The sequence below is a fragment of the Amblyomma americanum genome, chromosome 2 (genome assembly GCF_052857255.1).
Source record: "Amblyomma americanum isolate KBUSLIRL-KWMA chromosome 2, ASM5285725v1, whole genome shotgun sequence".
Taxonomy (NCBI): domain Eukaryota; kingdom Metazoa; phylum Arthropoda; class Arachnida; order Ixodida; family Ixodidae; genus Amblyomma; species Amblyomma americanum.
In genome coordinates, this window is record NC_135498.1 from 100,015,484 (window position 1) to 100,027,899 (window position 12,416).

Below are 12,416 nucleotides of genomic sequence, written 5' to 3' on the forward strand. Positions count from 1 at the left end.
CACACCTGCTTAGCGCACTTTCTAGAGCACGCAAAATATACTAAGACCACGCAAAATTGGCTTCTGGGCAGACAACTTGATATGTAGTGTCCATGCCGGCCTCTAATCCGTATTCTTCAGGCGTACAGTGCCTGGGGCAGTAAGTAACAAGCCCTAATCTCTCTCGACATTAATAAAGTGAAATTTTCGAACATCGTTCTCTGTTGGCAAGGATACAAAATCTGGACTTTCAAAATATTTCCATTTAAGGCACGCACGCAGCCAGATATTTTTTTTTTCCAGGAGGGGCCTGAGGCAGTTGTAGGGGATGAATCCCAGGGGGGAGGGAGGGAGGAGGGCCCCCCTTGGATACGTCCCAGATCCCAGGATCTCGGTATTTCTGAATAACAGAGGGTTCGTAACGCAACGGTGTCTTTTGCCCTCCTCAGTTTCGTTCCTCGTCACCCTCACGTTTTTACCCACGTCTGCGCTGATAATACCGATTTTTTTTCTCTCTCTGCGAGGGGCAGCCATCCGCTTTTAGCTCACTGCAAGCACATTTATGAGCCTCTGAAATACAGCTGTGCGAACTAAACTAGCAAGTGCGTTCTGCCTTCTCTCTGTTTCGAGCGGTAATGAGATTTTTGACCCAACGATTATATTTTTCCGCGCCAACGTAAACACATTTCTCGAGTTTAAAGCATAAACACAGGGCAAGCTCCCAAACACAGACGAGAGACAAACAAGATTTTCAGCTGCAATTTATTCAAGCTATCCATCCTTACTTCACGGTGGCTGAGTGGTTATGGCGCTCGGCTGCTGGCCCGAAAGACGCGGGTTCGATCCCGGCTGCGGGGGTCGAATTTCGATGGAGTCGGAATTCTAGAGGTCCATGTCAGTGCACGTTAAAGAACCCCAGGTGGTCGAAATTTCCGGAGCCCTTCACAACGGCGTCCCTTATAGCCTGAGTCGCTTTCGGACGTTAAACCCCTATAAACCGAACAAACCATCCTTACCTCATCGCCAACAACGCGCACGCGTCGTTTCGGACGAGGCATCGCTTCAATAAACTGCTCTTTAATGTCTGCGTGCGCTAGACTCGTCTGTATTCTATGCCTCGACCCTTTTGCAGTTTTTTTATGTTTTAGTCACGTAACAGCAGAATAAACTTCTCATCCCACGCTCTAGTTCCCTACTTTCGAGTGTGGGAGGTCATCGGGCCAGTATATTCAATTTGTCGCTGGGTCCAGTGGCTGTGCAGCATAAGCCTAGGAGGCATCACAAGACATCCGGAGACCCCCTTTCCGTACCGCTTGCCCTAAGTGCGCTCACGCCCATATCAAGATATCGATAGGTGTTGTCCTAAAGTAGCTAATGATCTTTTTTCTTGTTTCTTTTAAAACAGGAAGCGCTATCATTGTTGCTAGAGCTTTCCATGTTTCATCATCATCATCATCATCAGCCTTACTACACCCACTGCAGGGCAAAGGCCTCTCCCATGTCTCTCCAATTAACCCTATCCTTTGTCAGCTGCATCCACCCTTTGCCTGCAAACTTCTTAATCTCATCCGCCCACCTAACCTTCTGCCGCCCCCTGCTACGCTTACTTTCTCTTGGAATCTTGCCTTCGCATTACATGCCCTGCCCAAGCCCATTTCTTTCTCTTGATTTCGACTAGGATGTCATCAACCCGTGTTTGTTCCGTCACCTACTCTGTCCGCTTCCGATCTCTTAACGTTACACCTATCATTTTTCTTTCCATGGCTCGCTGCGTTGTCCTTAACTTAAGCTGAACTCTTTTCGTTAGCCTCCACGTTTCTGCCCCGTAGGTGAGTACCGGTAACGGTAAGATTATGCTGTTGTACACTTTCCTCTTGAGGGAAATTGGTAAACTGCCACTCATCATTTCCATGTTTATAGCAACTAAAGTGGTCCGCTTTAAAGCGCGCATGTTTTACCTGCTTTCATGGTTTCAATTTCTGGCCATGGAAACATTCTTCAACGTGTACAAATCTTTATTGCGCCGGTATCAGTCATTTTTTTTCCATGGCAGCCCTTTCAGGTTTTGCCGTTGATTGGCCTCGCTGTCATAAGCCGTTCGTTATGTGCAAGCTCTGCGTGACCTATCACGATTCTAAGTATAGCACACTTTTACGGCGACCAGCTGTTAGCTTCTTGCGGTCAGATGACATTTATGGCCCCTTCCACAATCAGAAAAATGTCAAACGTTCCGAAGTGATAACACAGAGGTAGAGCTTCCCCCTCGTCTCCCGCAAGGCCTGTCATTGCGCTCAAGTGAAGCTATAGTTGTCCACTGATTAAAAGCACCCGTTTCAATAGAACAATGAACCAGCGCGAGGGTACAGCCCGATCTCTAGTAAGAACTTCAAGGTCCAGTTGGACTGTACTAGTCGAGGTGCAACCGCACTGGAAGGGCTCCAGTGACTTAACAGGAAGAAAGCTTCCCTACCAGAGCAGGACTTGGCTGCCTTGGTGTAGTAGTTGGCCAGCCCCTCTTATATCTCATCTGCGCTGATGACTGTAGTATTTGCCTTACTCGGAAAGCCCTGTGAACTCTTTTACACTAAGCAAGCTCAAATTGTTTTAAGCCGAGAGAATGGGCACGGAATAATACCTTTGTATTCAATTAGTCCAAAACAAAATTCGTCAACAGGTAACAGGCAATCATCGGAAATTCCTTATAGCTGTGTCATTGCTCCGCATGTACTCAATACAGAGGAACCTGTGAAAGAAGATGGCGTTGTTTTTACCGAGCACAGGTTATGGAACTCACATGTCGGCAATATTTGCTAAAAACCGCTAGATATAGCAGGTACCCTAACTAGGCACCGAAATTTATTTCCCGGTCAAGAATAAGAGCTCCTGTTTAACGCGGCGTAATTTCAAATTTAAGCTAGATGGTGCACTGATAACAGGAGGCAAGAGGCGCAACAAAGACGGACGACAAAAAAAAAAACAACAACATGTGCGAACAAGGATTACAGTAGGGATACAACGTAACAAGAACAAGGACGTTAGGACTTGTCAGCGTGCGTGTTGTGTGCCTTCTGCCGTACTTGTAGGTTGCTGTGCGCTGGCGCTTGTTTTGACGCGTTGTTTCCAGCCCCCTTAGTTACTGCGCCCTGCTATGCGGAGACTACCTCACGAAAAGTGGCTGAGAATGTCTACTGCATCCGAATCAACGCGAAAGCACGGATTTGTGCGACGCAAACACGATGATGAGCGGGCAGGGCTGCGGAACGGAGAGGTCGCGCTTCTCGGACGTACAATCGGCAAGATACGATTTTGCTACCCCCTGAACCTCCGTATTAGCACTTTGCACTAAGATCTGAACAAACTTGTCCCACTACAGAAGGGAGCACTTCGGGATATAGGAAATGTCCAATTTAATGACCATACTAATATTCTTTTCCACAAAAACAAAAGGCCACAACAGAAGCTACAGATTTCCTCCTCACACTCGCTAATCTATGCCAAGAAGACTGCACATATTCCCTCCGGTTGCGGCAGAAAGGTTATAACCAGGACACTGAAAGGAACGAACAACTAGACGGGGACGAAGCTGCACTTTCGACTGAATGTTTGTATTGAAATTCCGCGCATGTTATTTCGTCGCCAGTACCCCTTCCTTTCATCTTCAGGGGCTTCGTGCGAAGACTCGACTTTTCTTCACAAGTAGACTGACGGTGTGCTTTTACACTGCTCTCATTTCTGACTAATCGCCCGTGCTTCAAGGATCTCCCGAGTTAGCTTATCGCCATTTTTTTTCAGGACTTCCAATTCGTGCAATTTTGGGGTACACATGCGTACCTCACTCCTTTTTTTCATTTTTTGTTCATTTTGCATTTTCACAATTTTCAAGGCTATATGCCTCTTGGGCTACCTGATGGGGATGATGCCTGCTCTTTTGTCCAACCGTTCAACTATGTTTTTGTTTGGCCGCTATATTGTTTTCCACAGGAAAGGGCAATACTGTACACAAATTCTTAAACGCATTCGCTGTGTTTTGACAGATTTGCTGTCCGTAATTGTGGCCTTTTGTTGTTGTTGTTGTTGTTGTTTTTTTTTTTGGGGGGGGGGGGGGGGGGGCTGTTGACTCAAGCACGCCTGCTGTTTGCTTTGTGAATTGCTGAGCATATTATTCGGATGCCGTTTTTTTTTTGCTGATCTTCACGAGGATATGATTCAGTCCATGCACGTACGGAAATTTCGAAGTTTTTTTTCTGCATCCGCTTCTTCATGTCCAGTTTTTTTTTTTTGGTCTCCTTTTGTCTTCTATGTGAGGTCTTCGGCTAAGGACAAGGTTAATAGAAGAGACATGAGAGAGGCATTTGCCCTGCAGTGGGCTATGCTGAGAAGGAACGACAAGGGGTATCCGGCATTTTTTAGCCTACTTATTAGCCGCTGAACACTTTGCTCCGTCTGGTTGGGGCATGATTTCTCCAGGGCTGTAAGTAACGCTGCACTCGCTATTGCCCCTTTTTACAGCCTTTCAAAATACCGCAAGAATGTTGATAGGAAAGGCTGGAGAAACGACATCCGAATAGCATGCCCAGCACCTAACAAGGAAAAAAGCATGTGTGTCCGAGTCAACAGGCAGAAGAAAAAACCACACTGCCAGATAGCAGACCAGAGATGATAGAGTGAATGCGTTCAATGAGTTAGGTACAGTATCACCTTGTCCTCTGGAAAGCAATATATAGGCCAAACAGAAAGATGCCTAAAAGATCGCTCAAGAGAGGACGCATCATCGCTATCAGGTGCCTCTAGCAGCAATCTAGCTTTGCATTGCAAAGAATGCAAACTGAAAAAAAAAGGTACAAGGAACCAAGTACGCACGTGTACCCGAAATTGCATTATTAGATTATTGCAAATTTCATTATTAATAGCGTATTATTAGGCACAGCAGAGTGTCTGTTACGCTACATACCGCCTCTACAAGAGCGCCAATCCGTGGCAAATTTGGCCTCGGTCTCACGGTCTGTGGCTTGCTGCAGTCACATGTCAAAAATGTCCCGAATGACGACACTGGCAACTTGTCAGGGCATCGCCGTCCTGTCACCGCGGAAAGTAATGGTTAATAACTCCACGGAGCTATGAACGTGCCTGCGTGCCAGAAACGGTTAGTCCATGACATGTGAGCCAATAAGCATTCCCATCGAACATTTTAAACGGTTGTCAATTACCCATTAAACGTCATTCTTGCGAATGCTGTTGCCGTTTCCTCATCCGCCGTCATAGATTTGCAGACGAGGGCCCTCCATGTGTGTTTGGACATATCCCAAGTGAGGGCTTGCGGATGGCCCGTCTATTTAAGACCAGTCGCGGTACAGCCCCGAAGGAACAGCCTGGCACTTATAGCTTAATATACGTATAGCCTAATTTTTCTCAATAACCAGTACACTGAGCTGGTTACAAGCTGCACGCTTGTCGTCCCGCTCACCGTGGTACCTGATGGCAATTATTTCTGCAAGCAGAATCATGTAGACAGTGTGAATGTGCAAACAATAGAGCTCTTTATCAACCAGAGTAAGTGTAATGATCATGGACTGTTCAAACTGAACTAAACAAGCGAAGTTGTACATGAAAAGCAGATATACAAAAGCCGCAGATTGAACTGCACCGTTTACGCCATTCATATATAATTACTAGACATTTATAATTACAAGACAAACACCAGATATCCTGCCACGTTTAGAGATATGATAAGCACCATAATCGCCTAATATCTAGGTTTCATGTGGTTTTACCAGAAAAGAATTTTACTGCTGTATAACATGAATGAAAGTGTACCCTTGCTCAGTGAAAAATCATGTTTTATTTTTCCATCTTGCCGCATTTTTGAAACTTATATAATGCCTTTAAAATTTACTTGTATTCTGCTGAATCTCTCTTGCTAACTATTATTTTACGTTTCTCTTCAATCGTTGTTTTGCTCGAATACTTTCTGAATTCATGTGTATACTGCTCCACTCACATAATGCTCTTATGTAAAATGAGCCTGTAGGTAAATTGAATAAATAAATCAATAAATACCTGCATGAAAAACCTCAAGGTCGAAAACGAAATGAAACTGTAGGCGCTTCAGAGGTCACTCGGGCAGCAGCTTTGATAGGCGCGGCTTGGGCAGCGCAGTTGAGCACAAGATTCTCTTGCACCGTTCTCCACAGTTGTCGCGCTCCTAGAGACCGCGATGACGTCAAGCAGTCATTCAAAGAACGTACAGCCACAGGCGCTTATTACTGAGGGAAACATTGTAGAAAATTGATCGATCTTGGAGCTAGAAATATCATATCCCGGCTGGCTCAGTAATCCTGATGATCTTATTAGCTGAGGAACCCCTCACAAGGTGGAAACAGCGTTGAACACCGGAATTCTATGCGGCCTTGTAGTGCCTGCTTCTTTGGTGCAGTCTCGACTGACTGACTGACTGACTGACTGACTGACTGACTGACTGACTGACTGACTGACTGACTGACTGACTGACTGACTGACTGACTGACTGACTGACTGACTGACTGACTGACTGACTGACTGACTGACTGACTGACTGACTGACTGACTGACTGACTGACTGACTGACTGACTGACTGACTGACTGACTGACTGACTGACTGACTGACTGACTGACTGACTGACTGACTGACTGACTGACTGACTGACTGACTGACTGACTGACTGACTGACTGACTGACTGACTGACTGACTGACTGACTGACTGACTGACTGACTGACTGACTGACTGACTGACTGACTGACTGACTGACTGACTGACTGACTGACTGACTGACTGACTGACTGACTGACTGACTGACTGACTGACTGACTGACTGACTGACTGACTGACTGACTGACTGACTGACTGACTGACTGACTGACTGACTGACTGACTGACTGACTGACTGACTGACTGACTGACTGACTGACTGACTGACTGACTGACTGACTGACTGACTGACTGACTGACTGTGATTACTTCCTGCGTTTTAACATGACAGCGACCCTTTCCATAGCACGGTGCGTTTCCCTTTCGTTCACCTCCTCGTTTTTTACTCATAGGTGGGTACCGGTAAGATACAGCTGTGGCATGCTTTCCTCTTGAGATATATTGGTAAACTGTCATTCATGATCTGCGAGTACCTCCCAAATCCATTCCACCCCATTTATACTCTCCTAGCTATTTTACCCGCTAGGTTTGGATCTGCGGTCGCTGCCTGCCCCAAGTAAATGTATTCTATTACCACTTCTAACGATTCGCCGCTTACTGTATCCTAATGTCCGTTTCCGAGACTGTTGAACAATACTTTGATTTTCTGCATATTAATTTTTACTCACCAATCTGAGTTTCCTGTCCAGGCCTACAGAATTCCTTTGCAGTTGATCCACTGAGCAATTTGGTAAGTTCAGTAACGTTAGCTACGGAATGTCGCCACCGAATCATAGATCACCAAGACATTCTGGAATAGTCTTTTATCAACTCTTCACCAACAAACTCTCTGGATACCTGCTTTTAACATGCAGTGAACAGTACTGGAGAGACCTTGGCTTCCTGTGCGACACACTTCCTGTTTGGTATTTTACAACTTTCACAGCAGAGGACAATGTTCACAGTGCATCCGCTTTATGTAGTTTCCTGTGCCTTTACATATGCCCCGTGTACACCCTTATTCCGTAATGCCTGCGTGACTGCTGAGGTTTCGACTGGGTCAAATGTTTTCTCGTAATCTATGAAGGCTAAATTATGACAATGTGCAGGTTGTTTAGCCTAAGATTTCACACAATTTTTAAAAATAGGTTTTTGTGTTATCAGGAGCGCTTTTTTTTTCAACATAGCATTCATTGTCAGTGGTGTAATACATCAGAATACAGCTAAGACGGTCTAATTAGCAGGCTGGTTAGCTAATATTAACTATATTTTCTAATTATTACCGTTAGGCTCCTTAGATTTCAGAGGCGTGCAGTCCACCGTAATTTATATTCATATCATTTTTTAGAATTACGAAAACTCGGTAACCCTCAGCGCTGTGACACAAATTTTGGCTATTTTGACGAGCTACGTGCACTAAAGAGGTTTTTTTGCCTGCAAGCTTCTCATAAGTGCATGTATTTTCACACGATGTAGACAAAATTTGTTGGGCCACAGCGCCGAGGGTAACCACGTTTTCTAAATTCTAAAAAATGATATGGGTATTAATTATGGTGCGCTACATGCATCTCAATAATTAACGAGCCTAAGAGTCATTGCTAAAAATTTAACGATTCAATATTAGTCAACCAGGCTGCTACTTAGCCCATCGTAGCTGTATTCTGTGTAACCGCTGACAATGCAATGCCTAAAGAAGCACTCTTCTAACTCAAAATGCCTATTATTAAAAATGGTGTAAAATCTTAGGTGAACACACCCTGCTTAGAGTAACAATATATAGGGGGCTTGTAATAATATGCGCATATCTCTACCACCTCATTGAAATTCTCAATACAGCCGATTTTCGAGCAGCCCTTATGCAAGCTAGCCAGTCCTTTAAGGGATCGAATTCTAAGGTTGCTTTGACGTTATTAGCGATTATTTTAGTAAATACCTTGTAGGCAACGGACTGTAAGCTGATCGGTCTGTAATGTTTAGGGTCCTTGAAGCCTCCTTTCTTATGGATTGAGAATGTCAGCGTTTTTCAAATTCTAATACCCTCGAGGTAATGAGGCACTACACATACAGAGAGGCCAGTTTTGCGACCAAAATCTCCCTACCGCCCTTCAACAGATCTGCACAACCCTGCTTCTCACCAGCTGCTTTCTCCCTTTTCATTGATGTTAATGCTTTCTTCAATTCCTCTTTAGTTACCGGAGTGAAGTCCAATGCCTCTACAACACTGTCTCCCTCAATATCGTTCTTATTATTTCGATTGCTGAAGTGACCTGTGTACAACTCCTTAGCGACTTTAAATATTTCATCATCATCATCAGCCTGACTACGCCCACTGCAGGGCAAATGCCTCTCCCGTGTCTCTCCAATTAACCCTGTCCTTTGCCAGCTGCGGCCACCGTATCTCCGCAAACTTCTTATCCACATCCACCCACCTACCTTTCTGCCGCCCCATGTTATGCTTGCCTTCTCTTGGAATCCACTCCGCTACCCTTATGGACCAGCGGTTATCTTGCATTAGCATTACAAGTCCTGCCCAAGCCCATTTCTTCCTCTTGATTTCGACTAGGATGTCATTAACACTCGTTTGTTCCCTCACCCACTCTGCCCGCTTCCGGTCTCTTAACGTTACACGTATAATTTTTATTTGAATTGCTCGCTGCGTTGTACTTAACTTAAGGTGAACCCTTTCCGTTTGCCTCCACGTTTCTCCTACTAGGTGAGCAAATATCTTATACATATCGCTAATGAAAGCTTCCTTTTTTTTCTGTTGGCGGGTAGATCTAATTTTTTCGCATGCTTATAAAAGTCGTGGGGCCACATTACAGAACTGTCAAATAGCAAAGTTATCAAAAACTTGTCAAAAACGCGTAAATTTGCCTCGCTCCTATTGGTCGGTCGTGGCCGGCGGCCATTTTGCTTTTTTTCGTCATGGGTGGCTGCAGATTACGTCACATATGTGGAATAAGTGGTGGCGTTGCACACCTAATTATGCAGGCGCTAATTGACAGTTTTTTGTGACAGCCTCGAGGCGATTATTATTATTTCGTTTTTGACAGAAAATGGCGGTGGTGTACGTGGCGATGCGAGCGAGGCGGCTGTGCCGGCGCGAGCAACGGTGAAGGAGAGCGCACGAAGACACGTTTGACTTGCCGGACGAGCTGTTTAGACGCCTTTTTCGACTGGAGGAGCAGACTGTGGAGTGCTTGTGCGACAAAGTGGCCGATGAACTGGAAGTTTGCGTGCGAGCGCGCTGTCGGTGCGGCGGCAGGTGCTTTGTGCACTGCGGTTATTTGCCATGGGCGGCTTTCAACCTGCCGGTGGTAACCAGGTGCACGTCGGCATCGCACAATCGATAGTAAGCAAATGCGTGCAGCAAGTGTTGGCAATCTGCAAAGTTAGCTCGCACAAGAGGTGGGTTCCCGCGGTCACCTCTGTGCCACAGCTATATATAAATAAAACACGCTTATGCTGGTAAAGCACTTTATTTTTCCCAGAAAATCGCACTTCGCGGTCGTCTTCTGTTTCCCAAGGAAAAAAAAAACAAAACAACCATGCATCACATTTTGCAACACCTCGCCTTTTGGCATTTTTGTCTTCGATCGACAGAGCCGAACAAAACAGACTTCAACACGTTGTCTTTGTCGATTTTGTACCATGCGCTCCTTGCAAGTTTACTCGGCAGGCACGAAGCCTTCACTGCATTCGTTCACATTTTTCTGATCACTTACGTCAACCAAACAGCAGCTTGATTTCACATGCCGCGTAGAAAACAATAACTCGGCATGGAACAGCTGCTTTCGTGCAAGCGGCTTTTTTACCGCCGTCAGGACACCCCCGCGACACCGAAAGTTACCCACCAGAAAATTTAACCGCACAACTTCGAATACTTTTTGTTTTGCTTAATATTTTCCAACTTTAAACACAATGTATTGACAAAATAAACATTAGTAATTCTGATCGTTTCTTATTTCTTATTTCTTTTCACAAAAATTTCGCAGACGGTCCTTCACCCTGAAAAAAAATGCTCTCGGGGCACCGTCCTGCTGTAAGTGGCTGATTCCTCGTTGTGTCAAGCGGTGACGTCTGTTCGTTTCGTCATTTTGACGTCACTGTCAATAACGTTTGACATAATTTGCGACAGTTACATAGTACGGCCCCTGGAGTACTTCCTGCGGTCCGACCATCCTTCACTTACTCAGAGATCCCCATAATAATCTGCGCTCTATGCAGCGTGTCGGAGGCTGCCGGTTCGGTAACCGCGACGTTTCTTTGGCTGGCGAAGCAAAGCGAAGGGACGCCGAGTTTGGCGGCCGCTGAAACACGAGTTCCTTTACAACGTTTCCTGTACCCATCAACCTCGTGCTTGACGTATAACCTACGTAGCTGCTTATGTGTCATAAACCTCAACACAGCACGCTTCACCCTCCTGAAACAAGCGATCGCTGAAACTGTTTTCACATGACGCCCAAGGCATATTCATATTCCGCCGCTGCAATGCTCTTGTCCGAAGCGCCACATTACCGTAGCTTTGAACTGGTGTTTCTTCAACGAGAAATAACAGAATCTAAGCAGAGCTAAAATGTTGAGACAGGAAATGACGCTTCCTAAATTTGTTGTTTATTAGCGTCCTTTCTTCGTGCTAGAATTGAGTAGCTTTGTCGATTCGTGTTTCTGCATGAGGATGTTCTTGTTTGGTGACTGCAGTAATTAGCAGCAACTTTTTTTTCTTACATGTTGCCTGCTGCATTCGCATTAATCTAAACAGCTCCTTCGACCAGTCACTCTGCATTTCTATGGAGCTAAATTGCATAAGTGCCCGTGTGCCGTATGATGTCAGTGCACATTAAAGAACGCCAGACTGTGAAAATTGATCCGCAGCCCTCCGGTACAGCTTCAGAACTCCAAAACGTATTTCATATCTTACCATACCATACAACATCCTACCAGCCATTGGCTGTAATAGCGTATGTCTGTCTATGTGCGTGTTGTGAGGCATAAAATGAAATCAAGTCAAATGAAAGGGCCTTACCCATGAGGTTGCTCATCACAGTGCTTATGGTCCTGGGCCAAGAGGCCCATTCCCGGTTGACCCCGAACTTATCCATGAACAGCACGTAGAAGAGCCCACTGTTGGTCTCGGGCATGGTGAACAGGCAGTTGGCGCAAGCCGCAATGATGGGCACCGTCCAGCAGCGGTCCGTGGGAACAGCCGGACGCCGCGCGCCTCCGCCATTCGACGGCGAAGCGGTTAATGCAGGCATATTTCCTTACGGCTTCCTCTGCGCGTTGTGTCGACAGTCTTTCACTTTCAGCCTACAGCAACAAGTCGGCAGTCGGCATAGCCTGCGCGTACAGCGCGGCTCACAGCACCTGGTTGCAGAGTTCTCCTGCTGTTTGCTCGCTTCGCCAAATGCTGATGTTTTCATGCGACATATCCGTCCGAACGTCACAGCGCACCTGGAACTTGCCGAGGCTCGGCTCATTGGCGCCCCCTAGCGATGCTCGAAGGCAGCGTCCCGCTATCACGTCCACAGGAAGTGCACGCTCAGAGACCGCACATCAACTCTTGTATCATTTCCAGCGTCCGGCCCGGACGTAAAATGCTGCATTTTACAGCGGCAGGAAGACCGCGACAGCAGTTAGCGTACGCTCAGTCCATGGCCCGCGTGCACTCCAAAGCTATAAAGAGCTGCGCGCAACCGAGCTTACTGCAGCCATTGCTTTATGAGCGGCATGGTGACGTAAGCGGCCGTCGTATGTCGAAACATAAAGC

General features: G+C 46.1%; 1 protein-coding gene across 2 annotated transcripts in view; it reads right to left on the reverse strand.

Moving 5' to 3' along the window:
- LOC144121667 (monocarboxylate transporter 14-like) overlaps window positions 1-12,125 on the reverse strand; it is a 29,487-nt gene extending 17,362 nt beyond the window's left edge. The window contains exon 1 of one of the 2 annotated variants that reach the window (XM_077655001.1): window positions 11,673-12,125. In XM_077655001.1, the coding sequence (XP_077511127.1) occupies window positions 11,673-11,904 (232 nt within the window). In that variant the 5' untranslated portion in view covers window positions 11,905-12,125. The remainder of the gene's footprint in view (window positions 1-11,672) is intronic. The other variant, XM_077655000.1, reaches the window with a different exon arrangement.
- Window positions 12,126-12,416: the final 291 nt, after the last annotated feature.